The sequence below is a fragment of the Schistocerca gregaria genome, chromosome X (genome assembly GCF_023897955.1).
Source record: "Schistocerca gregaria isolate iqSchGreg1 chromosome X, iqSchGreg1.2, whole genome shotgun sequence".
Taxonomy (NCBI): Eukaryota; Metazoa; Arthropoda; class Insecta; order Orthoptera; family Acrididae; genus Schistocerca; species Schistocerca gregaria.
Window position 1 is genome coordinate 233,597,320 of NC_064931.1, and position 25,580 is coordinate 233,622,899.

General features: G+C 38.6%; 1 protein-coding gene across 2 annotated transcripts in view; it reads right to left on the minus strand.

Annotated features, from left to right (window-relative positions):
* The window catches only part of LOC126297728 (apoptotic protease-activating factor 1), a 257,592-nt gene that overhangs the window by 170,474 nt on the left and 61,538 nt on the right, over positions 1–25,580 (minus strand). For both annotated transcript variants that reach the window (XM_049988868.1, XM_049988869.1), the window contains 2 exons: positions 17,335–17,446; positions 16,451–16,568 (listed from right to left, as the gene is read on the minus strand). In XM_049988868.1, coding sequence (XP_049844825.1) covers positions 16,451–16,568; positions 17,335–17,446 — 230 coding nt within the window. The remainder of the gene's footprint in view (positions 1–16,450; positions 16,569–17,334; positions 17,447–25,580) is intronic.

Consider the following 25,580-nt stretch of genomic DNA (forward strand, 5'->3'; position numbering starts at 1 on the left):
TCTGTGAGGTAGTGGGAGAGAGTTTTGGAGGATTGGGTAAATGTAGTAGGTGTGTGAGACAGGGTTTGTCTGCTATGAGGGGACATGATTGAGGTTCGGAGGTTGTCATAGAGGTGGTGGGCAGTGATAATCCAAGGTGCGAGTAGGAAGTGAGCAGAGTGGAGAGTTTTTAGGGGTGGCATTGTGCATGATTTTCTGTTTCCTGGAGGGCAAGAGCTTCATTGTGTGTTATGGGATCCAGGAATTTGGGATTGCATAGGAGAACTTTATGGATGGAGAGAAGGTATTAAAAAAATTTGTGTGAAATCTTATGGGACTTAACTGCTAAGGTCATCAGTCCCTAAGCTTGCACACTACTTAACCTAAGTTATCCTAAGGACAAACACACACACACCCATGCCCGAGAGAGGACTCGAACCCCCGCCAGGACCTGCTGCACAGTCCAAGACTACAGTGCCTTAGACCGCTCGGGTAATCCCACACGGCAGAGAAGGTATTGCAAGGGATTTTAGGCTTGATTGATATGGTTTTGCGGGTCTATGTAGATGAGGGCTAAGGATCAGCAGAATCTGGACATATGGAGGTCATTGTGGAAGGGAGAGTGGCAGCCACCTGTGGGCATCACATCTGCAGTGACAAGCAATCCCTCTCGAAATATACAGAGGGTCTCGCTGAGGTCTTCCCAGACCATAACTAGACTCCCAACCTCATACTAAAACAAATCTCCCATTCTTTATCTTTCCAGTCACCCACAATCTCCCAAAGTCTGGCCACAAAGGGGCATTCCCCTTGTGACTCAGCACCACACAGGACAGGAGCAACTGAATTACATTCTCTACCTGGGTTTTGACTGCCTCTCACTGCACAGTGAAATGAGAAACGTCCTGCCCACTATCCTTCCCACCCCTCCCACAGTGGCATTCCACTACCCCCAAACCTACACAATATCTTTGTCCATCCCTACATGACCCCTGCTCCCAACACCTTGCCTCATGGCTCATATCCTTGTAATAGACCTAGATACAAGACCTGTCCCACACACTTCCACCACCACCTACTCCAGTCCAGTCACAAACATCACCTATCCCACCAAAGGCAGGGCTATCTGTGAAACCAGTCATCTGATCTACAAGCTAAACTGCTAGCACTGTGCTGCATTCTACGTGGGCATGAAAACCAACAAGCTGCCTGTCCACATGAATGGCCACTGACAAAGTGTGGCCAAGAAACAACTGGATCACTTTGTTGCTGGGCATGCCACACATTCTTCATTTGATTGTCTGCTCCACAGCCTGTGCCATCTGGATCCTTCCTGCCAACACGAGCTTTTCTGAACAGCACAGATGGGAACTCTCCCTGCAATATATCCTACGTTCCTGCAACCTCTTGGCATCAACTTTCATTAGTCATTGTTCTCATCCATCTAGCCTCTTCCTTGTTCCCATTCCAGTACTAGACAGTCCTCTATTCCACCAACGCATGCAGTCTTTTTACTTCTCTCCTTTTCCTCTCCCCTCCCTCTTTCCCCCATCCTCTATCTAACCTCCTGACAGCACCTACATGCCCCCACTCTCTCTCCACCTAGTCCCTGCATACTCCCACTAGCAGCATATTTTACCATCCCCCACCCTTCCCTACCGCATTATCCCTCCCCCTCTCAGTCCTAGCTGCCTCCTTATGCCCAACCAGCTGCCTCCCCCATCATGTGTTGCTGCACGTAGTCTGGCTTCAGGTGCAAGAGACTCTCTCTCTCTCTCTCTCTCTCTCTCTCTCTCTCTCTCTCTCTCTCTCTCTCTCTCTCTCTCTCTGTGTGTGTGTGTGTGTGTGTGTGTGGTTTTTTTGCCTATCTGCAGCTCAGCATCTCTGCTACATGGCGAGTAGCAATTATCCTTTTCATTACACTGTTACATTCCATCCTGGATTTTCCACTGTCTGGTTTAACAAAACTGGTTATACACACTGTAACCTTTCTGCTTCAAGGACATTGCAAGCTTAGCTTTCAAAATTCTATTTACTGTACCAAAAGTATTAACAGTCATTTTCTACTCTTCCATTTGTTTATTATTTCCTACCTATCCAAACACTGCCTTCAGTTATCCTAAAAACACAAAACTTTAAACAGTTTCTATGACTTCATTGTTAATTTGTGGTATTTTCTTCTTGAAATGTGGATCATACATTATTCTGGTTTTATTATAGTTGATTTCAGGCCTATTTTCAAATTGGTTCCGTTCAATTCTTCAATCAACTGTTGAATTTTATGAGCAGCAGGTTGAAGGAAGGAATACTAGTGTTTAACAGCGTATCAATGATAAGGTATTTAAAGATGAGCACAGTTTTGATTGAGGAAGGAAATCTATTTTTTTTTTTTTTTCGCCAAAGGAACCATCATGGGATTTGCCATAGATGATTCAGGATAACCACAGGAAATAAACATTGGAATGGTCAGACTGACAACTAACCTTACAGCTGGTACACCTTGAGTGAGGCCATTTAAATGTGCAACAATTACAAATGCAAGAAACTCATAGTCAAGTTGAAGAAACTATAGAAAAAGACAAGTGGCAAATTACAGGCACAGAGATTATGTTAAGATGGGAGTGAAGAAGAGGTCAGAATGTGGACTACTATAGCAGTTGCGGAAGAACTCATGGATAGGTATCTAGCATACAGGCAACAGGAAGACCAATGGGAAGCTGTAAATCCAGCTGCAGTTCTGTGTGGAGATCAACCAATGAGAAACCAGCCGGATATAAACAACCAATCTGCAGTATGGTGGTGACAATGCAGCAGAAGTAGGTTCAGAATTAATAACTGTTTTCACAACAACTGGCAAGGAAGTTAACACTAAGATGTTTTACAGTAAAGAACAAAGACTAGAGAATAATGAAGAAAAGGAAGTAGTAGTACAAATCAAACTTTCTGGTGACAGTTGTATAATCTTGCTTAGCCTCAAGGTCATAAAATGAAATAAATGATTATCAAGCAGTTTCCAAATAGCAAGAGCATTCCCAATTAACTATTCTGATTAGGAAAGAAGAATATAATACAGAGGTTACAATGTTATTGTGAAATAGGAGTCACGTGGCAAAAATCAAGTGATAAAGGAATTGTCAGTCACTAGTAGTGTTCATTTGTTAATGAAGACACTGACATAGAAGAAAAATGACATCTGTTGTTCAAACATACTTGAATATTGCTCATATGTAGAGGCCAAATTATATGCATAATAAAAACCTTAAAATATGCATGAAAATGCATAAAAATGCATGAAAATGCATGAAAAGTGTCAAAATATGCATGATCAAATAATAAAAAAACATGGTAGTTACTGCATGTATTATATCTCAAAGTCGGACTGTGCATATCAATTATGAGGAAGAGCATTGGCCAAGAGAAAAATCAGTATATTTAGAACACTGATATCATTTTCTGAATACTTTCTGGTAGAGATTAGGAAGGGGGCCTTTCTGGGATTAATTTCTAAAAATTTGCAAAATGGGGAGGCATACTGTGTTTCAAGAATTGTTCCTTCTTTGCTATTGTTGTTGGCAGCAAGTGGATGCAATGTGAGTGACTTGCAGCGAAACAATCGATATGTACAGGACCAACTTCGAGATATATCACACGCAGAGGGGCACACTCAAAAACTCCGTAATATTTTATTTAAAAACCAATATACAGTCATGAATTTTTGAACAGCATTAACTTTTAATTAATACTAGTGGACCAAAGCACCATTTACAATTTATTTTACATTTTTCTACTATTGTAAACATAAATGACTACATACTGTTCCAAATATTCAGTAGTAAGATTGTATCTTTGATCAATCAAAAAGCAGAAATGGACCATTCTACATCAACTGAGGTAACTGGGCAGTATTTAAATTTGGATGCTTTGTTGACACTTATTGTTTCTGGTTAAAGTTCACCCATCCCATTAATGAAACTATCAATTTGGCACAATGATTCAAAGTCTGGATTATTGTTTAAAATGTTTTCAGACTTTTTTTAAAAGTTTCCTTGGGGATACCTCTGGCAACAAGGAGTTCACTGGAATAATTTTATTCATTAACTGTATAGATTCATTCAACCCCAAACCTTGAGTTTCAAGCTTTTCAATACGTGCAGGTATACAGAAAAGTGAGTGCTAACCACAGCAATGTCTTTTTTAATAGCAGAATCATTAAACGCTTCCTTGCACTGGCAAAGCCTCTGCACTGTCGAAGTCATTTACTACCCCTCTAATGGCTGCGAAATGTTCATTGTAAAACAACACAGCTTTGACCCATGTACCTCGAGTTACCATTGGTTCAGGAGGTAAAGGAACATTTGATAGTTAGTTGTTTTATTTTTTAATTTTTTTTTAGGTCTTGATGCAAGCAGGAGCCTTTAGAAACACTTTCTTTGTGGATAAAATCTGTTTATTTACATTCACAAATGTGGAACATACTTCTTCAGCAAGGCAATGTACTCCATGAGCAAAGCACGTCACATGAATCAAATTGGAATAGAATACTCACAGGGCTTTTCCTGCTTTGATCATATAGGGAGCAGCTTGAGGGGAAAAAATACAGAAAACAATTAAGAAACTAGTACTGAAATCAGCAGTGTCATTGATGACTTGAAAATTGTGATGAATCAGAATTATTAGCATTTTAATAATAATCTGAAATGTGCACAATGTAAAGATGACTAAATAAATATAACTAACTGTGAATTCAGTAGAAATATAAATTCAGAGAAAAAATGTTTTGAGAAAAATTACAAAATGCGAATGAAGATTTGGACCCACAACTAGTTCTACAAGCACTGAAAGACTGTAAAATGCAAAACAAACTGAAAACTATTGTAATAAGGACAGTGAAGATTCAAGCCATAGACAATGTAAATAGTGCAAATGTATAATAATAATAATAATAATAATAATAATAATAATAATAATAATAATAATAACAATAATAATAATGAAGTGAAATGCCAAACTGAGCAAACAGATACTAACATAAAGAATACAGAAATAAAATGCATATAGTAATGGAAGGTCCTTATGGAATGTAAATAATGTAAGGAACACAGGTGACAACTCACTGAATAGCAGAGCCACTGAGTCGTCAAATAGCAGTTAATAAAATTAATGGAATTGTACCAAAATTACCAGTAGTAAATAAAGCAAAAAGACTACCAATGAATATAAGGTAAACAAAGTGCAGACGGTAACTACCAATGCCTCTTTTCTTCTGAAGTAGAATATTTACAGCATAGTTCCAGTTTAACAAAACTCTGCATCTTCTCAGACATTCTAAAATTAATTCTGCAGGTTCCTTTTGTATTAATTTGCCTCTAACTTAAACCATTTCTACTGAAACACCATCATCTTTTCTTCATCTGTCAAATGAGTTGCTAAACCACCTCTGGCATCACTACTGGAATGCCATTATTAGCTACCTCTGTTTCTGCTTCGTCATCTGACCAAGAGAAATATTTAAAGATACTTTAATGCTTGTTTAACTTTCTCTCTGTTATATGCCACTTCAACAAGGAAAAAGATATCCTTCTAGTTGGAGAAATTTTATTTGCCTGTATTGCATGTGAACTACATATGTGGGCAACTAATTTCAGCAAACTTTAATTGTCATCTTCTAATCTGAAAGAACGTTTTTATATTTACAATAGTATTTTCAACAGTTTTTTACATTCTAATGGTCAACATACATCTGAGGAACATTTTTCAAAATTGTGTTTTACATACCCTTAACATACATCAATTTAGTGTCACTGTATGTGGTGCACTTAATCTTGAATACATATGAACTTAACCCGAAGTGGAAAGCTCTGAAATATTTAAGGAGTCATAAAATGTACATCGAAAAGACAGATTAGAGGCCATAGGAGGGGGAGTGTTCACTGTAGCTGACAAAAATATTGTCTCAATTGACGTCGAAGTTGAGTGTGACAGTGAAGTTATCTGGCCGTGTATAACAGGTCTAGGTGAAACTATGTTAATGGTTGGATGTTTTTACCAGCCACTCAGTTCTACTGTGACAGTTATAGAGTCATTCAAAGAATGCCCATGGTTACTTGTGTGTAAATACCCAGATCATGCATTGCTAGTTGGAGGCGACTTTAACCTACCAAGTATAGAATGGATGTCTATGGATGCATTTCATGGGGTATTGACAGACAGTGATGTGAAGTACTTTTGAACATGCTTTCTTAAAACTGTCTTGAGCCACTAGTTTGGCAGCCCAAAGTCAGTGGAAATATCCCAGACCTTGCAGCTACAAACAGGCCATACCTTATTGACAGCATCAGTACAGAAACAGATACTAGCGATCATGATGTCATTATAGCAACTCTGGTTACAAAAGTTAATAAATCAGTCAAGAAGGCTAGGAGGGTCTTTGTGCTAGAAAGAACAGAAAAGTTGTTAGCATCTCACTTAGACAGTGGATTGACATCATTAGCTGTAGTAACATGGACGAAGAAGAATAATGGCCAAAGGTTAAAGAGATTGGAACTATGGTCTAGAGAATTATGTGCCTAGCAGTGGATTAAGGCACTAAAAGACCCACCATGGCTTAATAATGAGATTTGGAAACTGATGAGGAAGCAAATACTGTTGCACTCTTGCTTCATAAGAGAATGGGCAAACAACAACAGGCAAAGGTTAGTAGAGATTCATGTACCTGTGAGAAGATATATGTGCAAAGCATACAATACTACCACCATCATGCCTTAGCAAAAGATCTAGCTGGCAACTCAAGAAAATTCTGATCCTACGTAAAATTGCTAAGTGGGTCTAGGGCTTCCATCGTCACTTGTTGATCACATGTATGAAGCTCAGATTGACTGCCCCCCCCCCCTTTTTTTTATTTTTTTTCAAATGATATACTCTGAACTATGGATGAAGGACAATAGGCAACTTCCATATTTCCAGAAAGCGATTGACACGACGTCCTATTCCAAGCTGCTAAAAAGGTACATTCACATGGAACAGATTCACAGATCTACATCATACTCCACAAGCCACAAGCCACCTATTGGTGCGTGGCGGACAGTACTTTTGGTACCACAGTGCGTGGGAAGAATGATTGTCAGTAAGCCTCTGTACTGGCTCTAATTTCTCAAATTTTCCCCTTGTGGTCAATATGCGAGATGTATGTGGGGGGAAGTAATACGTTGTCTGACTCCTCCTGAAAAGTGCTGTCCCGAAATTCCAGTAGTAAATCTCTTCATGATACACAATGTCTCTCTTGCCCCATCTGTCAGTGGAGTTTGTTTTGTACCTCCATAACACTACCTTCCCAGCTAAACGATCATGTGACGAAACGCACCACTCTTCATTGGAACTTTCATATCTCCTCAATCAGTCCTACCAGATAGGGATCCCAGATAGATGAATAATACTCAAGAATTGGGTGAACAAGTGCCTTACAAGCTACTACTTTCATGGATGAGTTACATTCCCTTAAGATTCTTCCAATGAATCTCTGAGTCTTATGTCTGCTTTTCCCACTATCTTTTTTACGTGGTCATTCCACTTAAGGTCATTCTAGATAGTTAAGCCTAGATATTTTACAGCAGACACTGTCTCCAGCTGTTTGTCATCAATAGTGTAGCTGTACAGTAGAGGATTTATTTTCCTATGTCTGCGCAATATGTTATATTTATTTATATTCAGGGTCAACTGCCAGAGTCTGCACCATTCATCAGTTCTCTGCAGGTCATTCTGCAAATTCTTACCATCTTCTGGCATTGCTACTTTGGTATAAACAACTGCATCATCTATGAATGGCCTTAAAGATATGTGATACGTGAGAAGCTCGAAAACTTCACAAGTTATAGAACCCAGTATGTTGTCCTTGACGGCGAATGTTTATCAGAGACAAGGGTATCATCAGAAGTGCACTAGGGAAGTATGATAGGACCGCTGTTATTCCCTATATAAATAAATGATTTGGCCGACAGGGTGGGTAGCAATCTGTGGTTGTTTGCTGATGATGCTGTAGTTTACGGTAAGGTGTTGTCATTGAGTGACTGTAGGAGGATACAAGCTGACTTAGACAAAATTTATAGTTGGTGTGATGAATGGCAGATAGCTCTAAATGTAGAAGAATGTAAGTTAATGTGGATGAGCAGGAAAAAAGCATTAGTAGTGTCCTGCTTGACACAGTTACATTGTTGAAATATCTAGGTGTAACGCTTCAAAGCAATATGAAATGGAACAAGCATATGAGGATTGTAGCAGAGAAGGTGAATGGTCGACTTCGGTTGACTGGGAGAATTCTGGGAAAGTGTGGTTAATCCATAAAGGAGACAGCATATAGGATGGTAGTGTGACTTATTCTTGAGAATTGCTCAAGTGCTTGGGATTTGTACCAGGTCAGATTAAAGGAAGATATGGACATAATTCACAGGTGGGATGCTAGATTTGTTACTGGTAGGTTCAGACAATACACAGGAGTTTCAGAAATGATTCAACATTCAAATTGGAATCCCTGGAGGGAAGGCAACATTCTTTTCAAGGAACACTACTGAGAAAATTTAAAGAACCAGCATTTGTAGCCAACTGAAGAACGGTTGTGTTGGCTCTAATATACATTGCATGTAAGGATCACACATACAAGATACGAGAAATTAGGGCTCATACAGAGGCATATACACAGTCGTTTTTCCCTCATTATATTTTCGATTGGAACAGAAAAGGAAATGACTAGTAGTGGTAAGAGTACCCTCTGCCCTGTGCCATAAGGTAGATTGTAGAGTATCATTGTAGATGTAGACGTAATATAAATAAAAATTATTATGGAACATTCAATGTCAAAACAAACAACAAAACGTATCAGAGGTGCACATACCTCGCTGGAGCAAATGCATTAGTGTCACATCATACAGCAAATGATAAAACTCTACATGTGATATATATTCACAGAAGTTGATATTAAAATACATTTTGTATACAAGGACTGCATTATGTTATGGAGTACCATCAGATGGCAGCAAACTCCTACTTGGTAACTTAGAAAACCTAATACATAAATGTTTTCCAAGCTTGTATATTATGTACAATGGTGATAGTACTCTACATTTGTAAGATCTTTTTTATAACATTTTAAAACAATTTGAAAACAGTTTCTTATTAAGAGACAAGAAATACCCATGGCAAGTCACTGCAAATAGGGCACCATTTAAAAGTAGAGAGTCCAAGTTACCACAGTGGACTTCAATTTTACATTCTCCAATTTTAAGTTTTTCGCGATTCTACACCATAAATTCGTAGCCCCCGTGAAAAGCTCCTAGAATAATTCCTAAAAATTCCCCGATTTTATATTTATTCCTAGTAAGGTTTACCTCGATTCTAAATTCTTACTCAACATCTCACTTGACTTTGTCCCGTTTTCTTCCTATTCACATTTGATGTGACTGAATGAGTTATAAGTGGCACAAAAGGCAGATGGTTCATACTATGGGTGGTGGTAGAGTTAAGGGAATGTTTTAGGCCATTGTGAGAGAGGAAATGCTGATGTAATCCACGCTCAGTTTTGCCCGCACAACTTGCAACATTTAGCTTCACTGCGCAATTATGATACAACTACTGCTAGGTTACAGTGGTAATGAGAAAACAAGACAGTCAATGCAAAGTATTCCAGACTGAGCCAATATGTGATGCAGGGACCCAGCCACCACTTTCTCTTGTGCCAATTATAACTTAGTCTCATCTCTTTGCATGTACCTCTGATGTACTGTACAATATCAATCATTAAACTTTTAAATTCAAACACTGAGTCTCAAAGAATATGCTCGGTCATAATCAAGGACACATCGCCCATTTCCAACTAGTAAACTCTTATAGCTGGCAACTTGTTAAGTCACCCAATATCCAGTGACATCACACCACACTAACACATGTATAATGTGCTTGCCTACTGGATGTGTGGAGAGAGGGAGTGGGTTTTCAGTGACACAAGTGTTGGTAGGGGTTAAAGCATTTTGTGAAGTGCTGAAAATATACTTTTCATACAGATGATGTGCTATGAGACAGGTTTCACATGGAAATAGAACAAGGATTTTGCAATAGCACATTTTAAAGACTTTCGTGTTCAAATCTGACATGATACAGTTCCAACAACTACATACACTACTGATGTATATACTTGGCACCACACATTTCAGATCATGAAGACTGGCAGCAGTGATCAAGAGCAAGAAGCAAAACTGTAGCACCTGAGCTTTCTTTCAAATTTACATTTTACACAGTGTCCAGAAATTCACTGAGACAATAATAAGCTTGTAACGTCAATTGGCAAAGTAAACTCATTTTTTCACATGTCTGTTTCTCTCATCAAGCCCAAAATAACACTTTTACAGACTTAAGCATATGAAGTGCAACTAATAAGAAAAGCATTAAACAATAACAGTGATGGTAACAAAGTATGTCATTAGGCAGATGTCTGTATTTTATGTTTATGGTTTAACCACTTAGCTGTTGTGATGTTTTTGGTTTAATTCAACATGTTCATCAACTTTTGCTTTTTTATGGGTGCATACAAAGGATGATCTCTTAAAAATGCATATTTTGAACATCTAATTTACGGTCATAGCATGTCAGAAAACAGCTTGATTACCCTGTATCTGCATACCAATTTCAATTTTTTAATAGGTTATTACTTTCTGTTGCACATTTGTGATTTTTTAAGAACTGATTAAATTCATTACCACAAATTATTGTGTTAACATTGTATTGTACATTTAATTTCCTTCACTTAGACAGATTTTATGCAAAGTATTGGAGAGGAAGGCAATTTTTTTTATCATAAATGCCAATTATATGTGTTTTTGCTAATATTTTGGGAGGTTTTAACATTTCCCTCAATTCTGCAGTTTCCTCAAATTTGTGACTTTTAAGTCTGGACTCCCAAAAACGTAAAATATGGGTTTCACTCAAATGCTTTTTTGAAACATCATAAGATAATTTCACAAGGTTGCATGATGAAAACCACAAGTGAAATGGACTACACATGTGACAGCAAACAGCTTTTACAGACGCGTTCAGTTTCTGTTCTCAACATATCATTAATTTAGATTTATGCAACCTTTATAATGTTTGTACTTACGTTACCAGTGTGATAGTAAATTACAAATAGGGTTCGTGCTTACTGGCATGTTTGACATATGCAGAAAACCCAGATACTACAGAGCTATACAGAGTATCTCTATACCAGTTAAAATAATCTGTAACACATTGTTACAACCAGTAGTAGAATTTAATTATAAGTGGAAGCTGCGTAATTATTCATAATATTTATGTACCCTGCAACAGATGAAACTACCTACACTGTTAAACAGTATAATTGACAATGGGAAGAAGGGGTGCGGTGGGAAAAAGTAGGGGGGGGGGGGGTTGCTAGACATGGAGAGGGGGACAATGTTGGTGGAATCTAGGATCATGTTATGAGATACCTCATCTCAAGTTTTGGTGACACAAACTAATTCTGATTTGATATTATGTGATGCTTAATACACAACTGGAACATGTACTGCATGTTATGTGGGTATATTACATTGCTCGACCTGGCCATAATCACAGATTGGGTTTTGTGTAAAATGTAATCCTAGGTGTAGGTTACAAGAATTTAATCGACAGATGATTTATAGATACTGGCCCAAGTCGTAATGAGAAGTATCAGTTATGACAAGAGCTGTATGCCCATTACAATATTTATGCATATCTAAATTCTATTGTACATAGGCTAACACCGTATCTCCAAACATTTCCACTTTATGCATGTGAGCTATTTTAAAGAGAGATACAGTATATGTAAATTGTGGCACATACAATGCGCAATGTTATAAACCAAAATACTTTATAGGGAGAAATGATAATGGTCGTATAATGTAGCTGTGCTGTGTTGATTTCAAAGCTGTATCTACATCTACATGTAGATACAGCTACATCTACATATACATCTACATCTACATCTACATCTACATGACTACTCTGCAATTCACATTTAAGTGCTTGGCAGAGGGTTCATCGAACCACAATCATACTATCTCTCTACTATTCCACTCCCGAACAGCGCACGGGAAAAACGAACACCTAAACCTTTCTGTTCGAGCTCAGATTTCTCTTATTTTATTTTGATGATCATTCCTACCTATGTAGGTTGGGCTCAACACAATGTTTTCGCATTCGGAAGAGAAAGTTGGTGACTGAAATTTCGTAAAAAGGTCTCGCTGCGACGAAAAACGTCTTTGCTGTAATGACTTCCATCCCAACTCGTGTATCATATCTGCCACACTCTCTCCCCTATTACGTGATAATACAAAACGAGCTGCCCTTTTTTGCACCCTTTCGATGTCCTCCGTCAATCCCACCTGGTAAGGATCCCACACCGTGCAGCAATATTCTAACAGAGGACGAACGAGTGTAGTGTAAGCTGTCTCTTTAGTGGACTTGTTGCATCTTCTAAGTGTCCTGCCAATGAAACGCAACCTTTGACTCGCCTTCCCCACAATATTATCTATGTGGTCCTTCCAACTGAAGTTGTTCGTAATTTTAACACCCAGGTACTTAGTTGAATTGACAGCCTGGAGAATTGTACTATTTATCGAGTAATCGAATTCCAACGGATTTCTTTTGGAACTCATGTGGATCATTTAACACTTTTCGTTATTTATCGTCAACTGCCACCTGACACACCATACAGCAATCTTTTCTAAATCGCTTTGCAACTGATACTGGTCTTCGGATGACCTTACTAGACGGTAAATTACAGCATCATCTGTGAACAATCTAAGAGAACTGCTCAGATTGTCACCCAGGTCATTTATATAGATCAGGAACAGCAGAGGTCCCAGGACGCTTCCCTGGGGAACACCTGATATCACTTCAGTTTTACTCGATGATTTGCCGTCTATTACTACGAACTGTGACCTTCCTGACAGGAAATCACGAATCCAGTCGCACAACTGAGACGATACCCCATAGGTCCGCAGCTTGATTAGAATTCGCTTGTGAGGAACGGTGTCAAAAGCTTTCCGGAAATCTAGAAATACGGAATCAACTTGAGATCCCCTGTCGATAGCGGCCATTACTTCGTGCGAATAAAGAGCTAGCTGCGTTGCACAAGAGCGATGTTTTCTGAAGCCATGCTGATTACGTGTCAATAGATCGTTCCCTTCGAGGTGATTCATAATGTTTGAATACAGTATATGCTCCAAAACCCTACTGCAAACTGACGTCAATGATATAGGTCTGTAGTTAAATGGGTTACTCCTACTACCCTTCTTAAACACTGGTGCGACCTGCGCAATTTTCCAATCTGTAGGTACAGATCTATCGGTGAGCGAGCGGTTGTATATGAGTGCTAAGTAGGGAGGTATAGTATCAGCGTAATCTGAAAGGAACCTAATCGGTATACAATCTGGACCTGAAGACTTGCCCGTATCAAGCGATTTGAGTTGCTTCGCAACCCCTAAGGTATCTACTTCTAAGAAACTCATGCTAGCAGATGTTCGTGTTTCAAATTCTGGAATATTCCATTCGTCTTCCCTGATGAAGGAATTTCGGAAAACTGCGTTCAATAACACCGCTTTAGCGGCACAGTCGTCGGTAACAGTACCATCGGCACTGCACAGCGAAGGTATTGACTGCGTCTTGCCGCTTGTTTACTTTACATACGACCAGAATTTCTTCGGATTTTCTACCAAATAAAACATACCTTGATATCTGTGGTAAGGTAGGTTTTGCAACTGTTGTTTATTGATAACTGCTACATAATTGGGGTCTTCCGCCACTGGTGTCAGTTGAAAAGTAGTTGTCAAGACACAACAGTGTGGCACATACCTGTTTATTGGTTAGCAAAGTCATACAACAGCTGTGGGATAGGGTCCATGAAGAAATTTTATGACTTATTTAGACGTTTTAGAAATGTTCTCACTTTTACTAATGAAACATCTGTACTATATGACCAAACATGCTTTTATAACAAGGACTTCTATTTCATACCAGTATCATGTCTTTTAAAGTAAATATAAGTTTTTGTTCTCGGAAATCTGGATTATATAACAATAAAATAAAAAATATTACAGTCAAATGGGAGCAACGTCATTCAAAAAATTTACCGTGATTGTGGCTCCATCCAAAATAAAAATTATAAAGCTGTTTTGTTTGCATACGATGGAAACATAATTGTGGCAGTTTCAAGGCACAAATTAGATAATATAGCAACCCATGTGCCATACAGATGCATCTCTAGATGCCCCACTGCATTAAATAAATATATATATCCAGTGTACAAAACACTGGCATCCTGCTCTCCTACAACTGTGGTACAGTTAATGAAGAACCAGATTTCTGAGGCTAAGGACAGTTTGAAAGCACTTGCAGAAAGCACATATTACCCACAGACTACAACAGAAGCTAATGTAGTTAACTTTGTAATTAGACTGTTGTCCATAATCAGAACCAGTGATACTAACAAATTTATTCACTTTGTACACTTTCATCCCAGGTTTTCATATGATATTATACACAGTCCAGTCACATTAATGGGGCCACTTGTCAAAGGGCAGAAGAACAACCTTTTGCAGTGTCACCACTGCGAGACGTGGAGGAAGAGACAATGAGTTTCTGCAGGGTAACAACATCGATGTAGAACCACGCCAACTCCAGTGCCATGGCCAGCTGTGCTAGGTTTCTTGGTTGAGGATTCACTGATACGAACAGCCCAATCAAGATGGTCCGACAGATTATCGACTAGGTTTAAATCCATGGAGTCTGGTGGCCAAGGGAGTATAACAAACTGATTCTGGTGCCCTTTGAACATACACATAAACTGCTAGCTGTATGACACATTGCATTGTCCTGCTGGTAGCTGCCATCGTATTGAAGAAATATAAACTGCATGTAGGGGTGGACGTGGTCCCCAAGAATAGACACTACTTGTGTCGATCCATTGTGCCTTTCCGAAGGACATGGCGCAGGGAATGCCACAAAAGCATTCCCCAAACCATAACACTCCATCCTGATTGCATGATTGTTGCTTTCAGACATTTCACACTGTACACAACAACAGTAGTCTGTCCCAGGGAGCATAAAATGTGTTCATCTGAAAAGGCCACTTTTCACCACTCAGTGGACACTGACATCTACATCGATACTCCAAAACACACCTTACAGCATGAGGCACAGGGTATCCCAAATTACTACCAGTCATTTCCTTTCGTGTTTCACTCACTAATTTCTCGTATCTTACTTTCATGGTCATTATGCAGAATGCATGTTAGAGGCAACAGAAACTTTCTGCAGTCAGCTTCAAATGTCAGTTAACTAAATTTTCTCAATAGTGTTCCTTGAAAAGAATGTCACATTCCTTCCATGGATTCCCATTTGATTTCCCAAAGCATCTCCACAATAAATACATGCTGTTCAAACCTACCAGTAAAAAATAATCCAGCAGCCTGCCTCTGCATTGTTCTAATGTCTTCCTTTAATCTGACCTGGTATGGATTCATCTGCAGTACAGGTGTGCAAATTCTTGCCTTCGTTGCCACTGAACAGCAGTCAGCATGGGTGCATGAATCAGGAGCTTGGTATTGAGGCCCATACACACCAATATTTGCTGAATGGTCATTGAGGTGTTCGTAGCCCTTTGGTTCAATTGGGTGATCAGTTGCTCAAAAGTTGCATGTCTATTTGCCCATACACATCTCCACAGCCGTCGTTCACCCCCGTCATCTATGGTCCGTGGTGCATCACAATTGCCTCGATGCGGTTTTGAATAATGCCATTTTGCGGTATACTTTAACCATGGTGGCACACGAACAGCTTACAAAGTTAGCTGTTTCAGAAATGCTTCCACCCTTGGCTCAAGAGACAATGATCATGCCCTTTTGGATGTCAGATACATTGGTCTGTTTCTTCATTATGTCAATGACTGCACTTTTTTCCACTTCTCCCAGACATGCTTTATATATCCTCCACTACTAGTGCTGACACCTGCCGTCTGTAAGTGGTTATTGCACATTGACATTGAACATCATGTGACTAGATCTTTTATTATGGGGAAACTCAGTACAGGCCCATATGGTATACTCTACAATGAATATGACTTTGATCTCTTCTGAGAGCCCAAATCAATATCTTTCAGAATGTTGTGGAAAATTAAAGCAAGTCCAATCTCTACAGCTTTTGTATATGCTTAATCTGGGATATCAAAATGTTAACATCAAAACACAAAACAAAAATAATTGTTACCACACTAATGAATGGGCTAATCCAAATGACAAAACTGATAATTTTTTATGTTTCTTTATGTGCAATATTTGTTTACAGTGATCTCTCTATCTACTTTCCTATTGATAAAATAATGAGTCATGAAGGGCCATCGGCAAATTAGCCAATTTTTCAAGTATAAAATATTTATTTCAATATTTCTCACCTGTAGTGTTTTGATTTAAGCATTGTAATGAAGTTATTCCATCTTCCTTTGTTAGAACGCGCATCTTCACTGTGCTCTTCTAGATTGGCACCAATAAGAGCTACCAACATGGGAATGCCTATGAAAAGAAAAATTTGATAAACAATATATTCAAATAGATAAAAAAGGAAAAATAATAATGCAGTAAAACAATAAAGGAACTTCCTAAATGGTCTCCAAGATTCTTTTAAAAAGAATGTTTCATCTCTAAACAACCCCCCCCCCCCCCTTTCTTTTCAAATATTTCCCATTGCATATATTAGATATCTTCTTTCCAATGGTGGATTAAAAGCATGATATATTCACCACTATTCAAAAAATTTAAAAATGGTGAAAAATGAAATCTCAAATAACAAAAACACACAAAACTGATATATTTGAAACATGGTAGTAATGTAAGAGACATGCCAACAACATTGTAAAATCTAAACTCAAGACAGGAGATTCTCTGTTCTGGAGTCAGAAGTGAAAAAGTATAATGAGAAATGCACAGAAGTTGATGCAAACTAAGTTTGAGAAATACAGGATCTTTAAAAGTAAATAACAGAAAATGCTTTCATCTAATATTCTCTACGTTAAAGATCTGTTACAATTTTTATAACTCTTTCATACTGTTCACATAAATGCATGATATTGGAAACACCATTCATGGAGCAGGAAAATAACCAACTACTTTGGTGACCATTATCTCACAAAAATTAAACAATTCTCCAGAGTCAGTAAAACTGTTCCTATCCCATATTTTATCAGTATAAACTGAGTTTGGAAAACAGGAAATAGTGTAAATTAAACATGAAAATGTAAAATCAAGAGTTTGAGAAAACTCATGCCTTTCTGAAACATACCTTTGCAAAGACGATGTATTTGTCTTGCCTCATGAGGTAGATCTTCAATTGTTTGATTTATACACTTAGCGAACAACGACAATGTCTCCATTTCTTTGAAACCATCATTCAGCTGTAAATAAAATGTAATCATTGAGAGTAGCAATAGAAAAAGCAGACTGGATCAATAACACCTAAAATACAGAAAATCAACTGTATTATTCATAGCAATAAGGGGACATACATGTCTAATGAAAATATACCAGTTTGGTCTTCATTTAGAATGATGACATTAGAAAATCAACATTATCTTTGGAAACCTTCTTACTGATTGTACTTCAATGATTTATATTAAATGTCTAAACAATTCTGGTCACATTTCACACACAAAATGACAAGCACTTAAATATAAATGCACTGTTACTATATTAATAAAGAATGACGATAAATTGTTTAGGTTCTGCAAATATTCCTGTCACTGACTCTCTCAAATATCTCTGGAGATTACAGTCAAAGTCATGAGATACATTGACTCTATATTAGAAAGAGTCTGTTGTTTTGAAGTCCCACTGAAAAAAAAATCAATAGAGGGAATTATTCTGAAAACATTCTGGCATTAATTGGGAATAACCTAACTAATCCAAGGAGGAGGAGGAGGAGGAGGAGATTAGTGTTTAACGTCCCGACGATGGAGCGCAAGCTCGGGTGAGGGAAGGATGGGGAAGGAAATCGGCCGTGCCCTTTCAAAGGAACCATCCCAGCATTTGCCTGAAGCAATTTAGGAAAATCACGGAGAATCTAAATCAGGATGGCCGGAGACGGGATTGAACCGTCGTCCTCCCGAATGCGACTAATCCAAGGAAAAATCAGTTCAGAGTTAGGAACTGGGATATTGATAATGTCATGAGATATGTTGACTCTGAATTAGAAAGTCCTTGATACGAACTCCCAGCGAACTTGATACGAAACTGTGTCACTTATCTCCTCCTTCACCAAAAACTTTCCATAAGTTGTCTTGTTTTGCTAAGAACTGCATGTGCAGGACACTTCTAATTATTTGAAACTCATGAACGCTGAAGGCAAAGAACAGACTGAAAGTGACCAATAAATATGTCATGTAATGTCTGACAAGAGAAAAATCACAGTTTAGGAACATTAATTATCTAATAATTCAAACTGATCCCAATTAGAGGGAAACAGTTGTTAACAATTGTGATTAGAATCTCATGTACCAAAAATTGGTATCTATATATAGAACAAATGGCTACTACAATCCTACCAGTGAAATTGCATTATAAGAAATACCATACAATCTTGACATGTGTAATCAAGAAGACAAAGGGTATGTAAATTAGTTATACAAAAGTAACCTTTAATTGTGAAAAGAGTAAATAACTTACACAACTACTTGATACAGCATTGAATGTAGTATGTCTAAGTTTTATTCCTGCTTAACACAACAGTTCCCAATGTTCCCACTAAGTGGCATGTGTGAATGAGTTATTCCAACAGTCATCATGGATCTAGAATGAAATTTTCACTCTACAGCAGAGTGTGCAATGATATGAAACTTCCTGGCAGATTAAAACTGTGTGCCAGACCAAGACTCGAACTTGGGACCTTTGACTTTTGCGAGAGCTATCCAAGCACTTGCCCGCGAAAGGCAAAGGTAACCGAGTTCCAATTTCGGTCCAGCACACAATTTTAATCTGCCAGGAAGTTTCAAGTCATCATGGAGTCATAGAATGGTGCATAGTGTGTGGGGTGTTGTTTATGGTTTCATGAATCCAAATCCACTGCCACAATTGAGAGACAATTCAGGACTAAATATAGTATGATCATATGGCACTGCCTAAAACACAAACCTTTATTGATAGGTACTACTGTTTCACCAAAACTGGCTATGTATTACATAGGATGCTGGATCACGATCTACCAGCAGTCTCTGACACAGCAACTGAACAAGTTCAGCAATCTTACATTAGTAGTCCAGGTAAATCAATGACACATACCAGCTTCGAACTGAATATGCCTAGTGTTACAACAGGGAAGATATTACAGAAACGTGTCATTTAAACCCTACAAACTGGAATTGTTGCAAGCTTTAACAGCAAATGATAAAGAAAAATGGGCTGAGTTTTGTGTATAAATGTTTAAAAAATTCAGACTGAAGGTGTTTATATTAATAAAATTATATTCAGTGATGAAGTTACCTTCCATACCTGTGGTGAAGTGAATTGGCATAATGTTCAGGTATTGGGAAAGCAGAAAGTATGCCTCGTAATTGAACATCTACAGGAATCACCCTACGGCATTTTGTGTGTGTGTGTGTGTGTGTGTGTGTGTGTGTGTGTGTGTGAGAGCTGAAACAAGATATACAGTCCCTTCCCTTTTGCCAAATCAACTCTAGCTGGCCTATAATATGTGGACATGCTTGAACATTATATAACGCCTCAATTACAGTAGGATACGGGCACACAATTTCTTTTCAAGCAAGTTGGCGCACCACCATATTATCATCATGAAGCTGTCGATTATCTCTTTAAGAATGTGTCAGCTTGGACTGATTTAACCTCAATGGCCTGCTGCATATGGGGTTATGCTGAAGACAGAGTGTTCGGTCCTCTGCTTCTGAGAAATGCCAACGAGCTGGAACAACAACTAACACAATCAGTCGCCACATTACATCAAGACTGGCTTCATAGGATTTAGCAGGAAACTGATTACAGATGGGACATTTGTCATGTTAGAAAAGCTAGCCAAATTGAACATTTATGTAAGTAAGTTATTCGAACTATCAGTTTAATAAGCCACGGCTGCAAAATACTAACGCGAATTCTTTACAGACGAATGGAAAAACTGGTAGATGCAGACCTCGGGGAGGATCAGTTTGGATTCCGTCGAAATGTTGGAACACGTGAGGCAATACTGACCTTACGACTTATCTTAGAAGAAAGATTAAGAAAAGGCAAACCTACGTTTCTAGCATTTGTAGACTTAGAGAAAGCTTTTGACAATGTTGATTGGAATACTCTTTTTCAAATTCTAAAGGTGGCAGGGGTAAAATACAGGGAGCGAAAGGCTATTTATAATTTGTACAGAAACCAGATGGCAGTAATAAGAGTCGAGGGGCATGAAAGGGAAGCAGTGGTTGGGAAAGGAGTGAGACAGGGTTGTAGCCTCTCCCCGATGTTATTCAATCTGTATATTGAGCAAGCAGTAAAGGAAACAAAAGAAAAATTTGGAGTAGGTATTAAAATTCATGGAGACGAAGTAAAAACTTTGAGGTTCGCCGATGACATTGTAATTCTGTCAGAGACGGCAAAGGACTTGGAAGAGCAGTTGAACGGAATGGACAGTGTCTTGAAAGGAGGATATAAGATGAACATTAACAAAAGCAAAACGAGGATAATGGAATGTAGTCAAATTAAATCGGGTGATGCTGAGGGAATTAGATTAGGAAATGAGACACTTAAAGTAGTAAAGGTGTTTTGCTATTTAGGAAGTAAAATAACTGATGATGGTCGAAGTAGAGAGGATATAAAATGTAGACTGGCAATGGCAAGAAAAGCGTTTCTGAAGAAGAGAAATTTGTTAACATCGAATATAGATTTATGTATCAGGAAGTCGTTTCTGAAAGTATTTGTTTGGAGTGTAGCCATGTATGGAAGTGAAACATGGACGATAACTAGTTTGGACAAGAAGAGAATAGAAGCTTTCGAAATGTGGTGCTACAGAAGAATACTGAAGATAAGGTGGATAGATCACGTAACTAATGAGGAGGTATTGAATAGGATTGGGGAGAAGAGAAGTTTGTGGCCCAACTTGACTAGAAGAAGGGATCGGTTGGTAGGACATGTTTTGAGGCATCAAGGGATCACAAATTTAGCATTGGAGGGCAGCGTGGAGGGTAAAAATCGTAGAGGGAGACCGAGAGATGAGTACACTAAGCAGATTCAAAAGGATGTAGGTTGCAGTAGGTACTGGGAGATGAAGCAGCTTGCACAGGATAGAGTAGCATGGAGAGCTGCATCAAACCAGTCTCAGGACTGAAGACAACAACAACAACAACAATGTAAGTTATTTACCCTTTTCACAATTAAAGGTTTCTTTTGTATAACTAAGTAATAAACATCCTACATTATGTGGGAAAAAAATAGAGCAATACCTATGCAAAAAGCATATGAACATCATGTAAAGTATTGCTTAGTAATTCAACCAGTACAGTCTAGGCACATAGCTCTGACTGGGGAGAAATCATGTATGGGGTTCCCCAAGGCTTAATCTTAGATCCACTATCTTCCGTCTAGCATACAACAAGCAGAATTAATTCTTTTTGCAGATGACACTAGTATTGTAATCAATCAAAGCATACATACAGAAACAGAAACAGAAGAAATGGTAAACAGAGTTCTTACAAAAAAGTATCATTGACTGGTTTTCTGTGAATGGTCTCATCCTCAATTTTAATAATATGCAACATATTCAATTCTGCACATCTAGGGGCATTACATCAATAATAAATGTAACATATGGCAAGGTAATAATAAATATGGTGGAAACTTCAAAATTCTTGTGTGTCCATATTGATGAGAATTTAAATTGGAAAAATAACATTTTGGAACTCATAAAACACCTTAGTTTCGTAACATTTGAACTTAGAATAATTGCAAATCATGGGGAGGGACAAATCAGTAATTCGATATATTTTCATCCAGTAATGCCACATGTAATAATGTTCCAGGGTAACTCATCTTCAAGAAAGAAAGTCTCCAATGTGCAAAAATGTGCTGTAAGGATAATATGTGGTGCTCACCCGAGACAATCTTGTAGAAATCTGTTTAAGGAGTTGGGCATTCTGACTACTGCTTTGCAGTATATTTATTCCCTCATGAAATTTGTTGTAAATAATCCACTACAGTTCAAAAGGAACAATGATATTAATTACAATTCCAGAAGGAAGAATGACATTCATTACTCCACATTAATGTTGTCTTTAGCACAAAGAGGGGTGCAAAGTGCTGGAAAACATTTTTCGATTACTTACCCAGTGACGTAAAATGTCTGACTGATAGCCAAGTAAAATTTGAGCAAACTGAGAAAGTTTTCCTTGACAACTCCTTCTATTCCATAGAAGAATTTACTCTTTTGGTTAGGAATTACTAATGCATATCTGTATACCTTTTTCCTTTTTGTAAGAAAAACTTACAAATGTTCAGAATGTAACCATATGTACACATTAATTTGCAATATGAATGTAAATTAACTTGTTCCACATCATAAGAACCTAGCATGCAAAAATGATCCATGGAACATGTAACTAATAAACCTAACTTAACATAACCTAACCTACACATTACAGAAATGGATATACCGGGTGATCAAAAAGTCAGTATAAACTTGAACACGTAATAAACCACGGAATAATGTAGATAGAGGGGTAAAAATTGACAAACATGCTTCGAATGACATGGAGTTTTATTAGAACAAACAAATAAATAAATAAAATAAAAAATAAAGTTCACAAAATGTCCGACAGATGACACTGGACAGCAAAACGTCAGTGACTGTGCATGACAATCGTGTATAAAAGGAGCTGAAATGAGAAAGAGAATCAGATGCGCCAGCAGTCGCAGCATGTTCACGTTACCTGAAAAGGCGCTTTTAGTGAAGCTGTATTATCAGAATGGAGTTGCTAATTCAGCGTTATGATCCTATCGCCATAGGAAGAGATTCGAATGGGTAAAGGTCATTTGACAAATGCAGCTGTGGCGAGAATGATTTGGAAGTTCGAAGCCATGGGTTGTTTACATGACAGACTGCGTAGTGGCTGACCGAGTACATGGCGTAACGCTCCTGAGACAGTTCAGGAAGAAATGGAGACTGTAGTGGGTTCATCTATGCATGGGGAAGTCAGCGCTTGTGCAGTCACACATCGCACCGGCATTCCATACACTACTGTTTGGTTGGCGTACCCTCCGATGCTATCCGTACAAAATCCATTGGCATCATCAACTGATACCTGGAGATTTAGTGAAGCAGAGGGTATTTGGGTGTAGGCATTTCAAAAGATGGCGGAAGCCGACAATTGGTTGAGCAACGTGTTGTGGACCGATGAAGCTCATTTCACGCTCCGAGGGTCTGTCAACACCCATAACTGCAAAATTTGGGCTACCGAAAATCATAGAACTGTTGTGGAAACTCCATTGCACGACGATACAGTCACGGTATGGGTTGGATTTACCACATCTACCGTTATCGGCCCTTCTTTCTTCGAGGAAATGCGTCATTCTGGTTTTGTACGCTAAATGCTACCGTGACGGGTGAGAATCACATCATCCCCAGCCTGGCTGATAAACACCTGTTGGAACATACAATGTTTATGCAGGATGGCGCTCCACCTCGTATTGCTAGATGCGTGAAAGATCACTTGTGCGCATCGTTTGGTGACGATAGTGTGCTCAGCCGCCACTTTCATCATGCTTTCCCCAGACCTCAGTCCATGCGATTATTGGCTTTGGGGTTACCTGAAGTTGCAAGTGTATCATGATCGACCAACATCTCTAGGGATGCTGAAAGACAACATCCGACGCCAATGCCTCACCATAACGCTGGACTGCTTTACAGTGCTGTTCACAACATTATTCCTTGCATACAGCTATTGTTGAGGAATGATGGTGGAAATATTGAGCATTTCCTATAAAGAACATCATCTTTACTTTCTCTTTCTTTGTTATGCTAATTATTGCTATTCTGATCAGATGAAGCGCCATCTGTCTGACATTTTTTGAACTTTTGTATTTTTTTGGTTCTAATAAAACCCCATGTCGCTCCAAGCATGTGTGTCAATTTGTACCTCTATATCTACATTATTCCATGATTTATTCAGTTTTCAAATTTATACTGACTTTTTGATCACCCGGTATGTATGCTTGTACTTGTATGTTCTACATCTCACCCTAAATCATTTGACCAATTTCAACCAAACTCAGTAAACATATCCTTTACTGTGAGGCAACACTCACTGTCAGGTTAAGAACCAAGTACCTATCATAGTTCAGGAGATATGATGTCAAAAACGATGAAATGTATGGTGAACTGCTGCATCATCTTGACACTTAAATTTATTACTTCTTTGCGATTAACTCTGTTCTCAATATATTTCACAACAATATCCAGATATGGTGCTGAATGTATCTACATAAATATATCATGACAAATAGTTCAAGACATGTCGCCACAAACTCTAAGAAGTGTGAAAAAAATGCTGCATCATCCATGAAGTTTTAACATTTATTCTTTACTGCTAGGACACTCCTGCAGTTACTTCAACTTAAGCAAATCCCAGAGACCTGGCAATGCTTTCGATGACTTTCAACTGCGAAGTGCAAATGGCTGTAGAGGAAAATGGCTGCCTATAGAGCTATGAAGAGGCATTGCCACAAAGACATGTGCAAAATCTCATTGTAGACAAAAGAAGCAGTTGCTCTAGTATGCAAAAATTGTTACCTATTTAGGCAGCCCCCCCCCTCCCCCCGAACGAACCATGGACCTTGCCATTGGTGGGGAGGCTTGCATGCCTCAATGATACAGATGGCCGTACCGGAGGTGCAACCACAACGGAGGGGTATCTGTTGAGAGGTCAGACAAATGTGTGGTTCCCGAATGGGGGCAGCAGCCTTTTCAGCAGTTGCAGGGGCAACAGTCAGGATGATTGACTGATCTGGCCTTGTAACACTAATCAAAACGGCCTTGCTGTGCTGGTACGGTGAACGGCTGAAAGCAAGGGGAAACTACAGCTGCAATTATTCCTGAGGGCATGCCACTTTACTGTATGGTTAAATGATGATGGCGTCCTCTTGGGTAAAATATTCCGGAGGCAAAATAGCCCCCCATTCGGATATCCGGGCGGGGACTACTCAACAGGATGTCGTTATCAGGAGAAAGAAAACTGGCGTTCTATGGATCGGAGCGTGGAATGTCAGATCCCTTAATTGGGCAGGGAGGTTAAAAAATTTAAAAAGGGAAATGGATAGGTTAAAGTCAGATATAGTGGGAATTAGCGAAGTTCGGTGGCAGGAGGAACAAGACTTCTGGTCCAGTGAATACAGGGTTATAAATAAAAAATCAAATAGGGGTAATGCAGGAGTAGGTTTAATAACGAATAAAAAAATAGGAGTGCGGGTAAGCTACTACAAACAGCATAGTGAACGCATTATTGTGGCCAAGATAGACACGAAGCCCACGCCTACTACAGTAGTACAAGT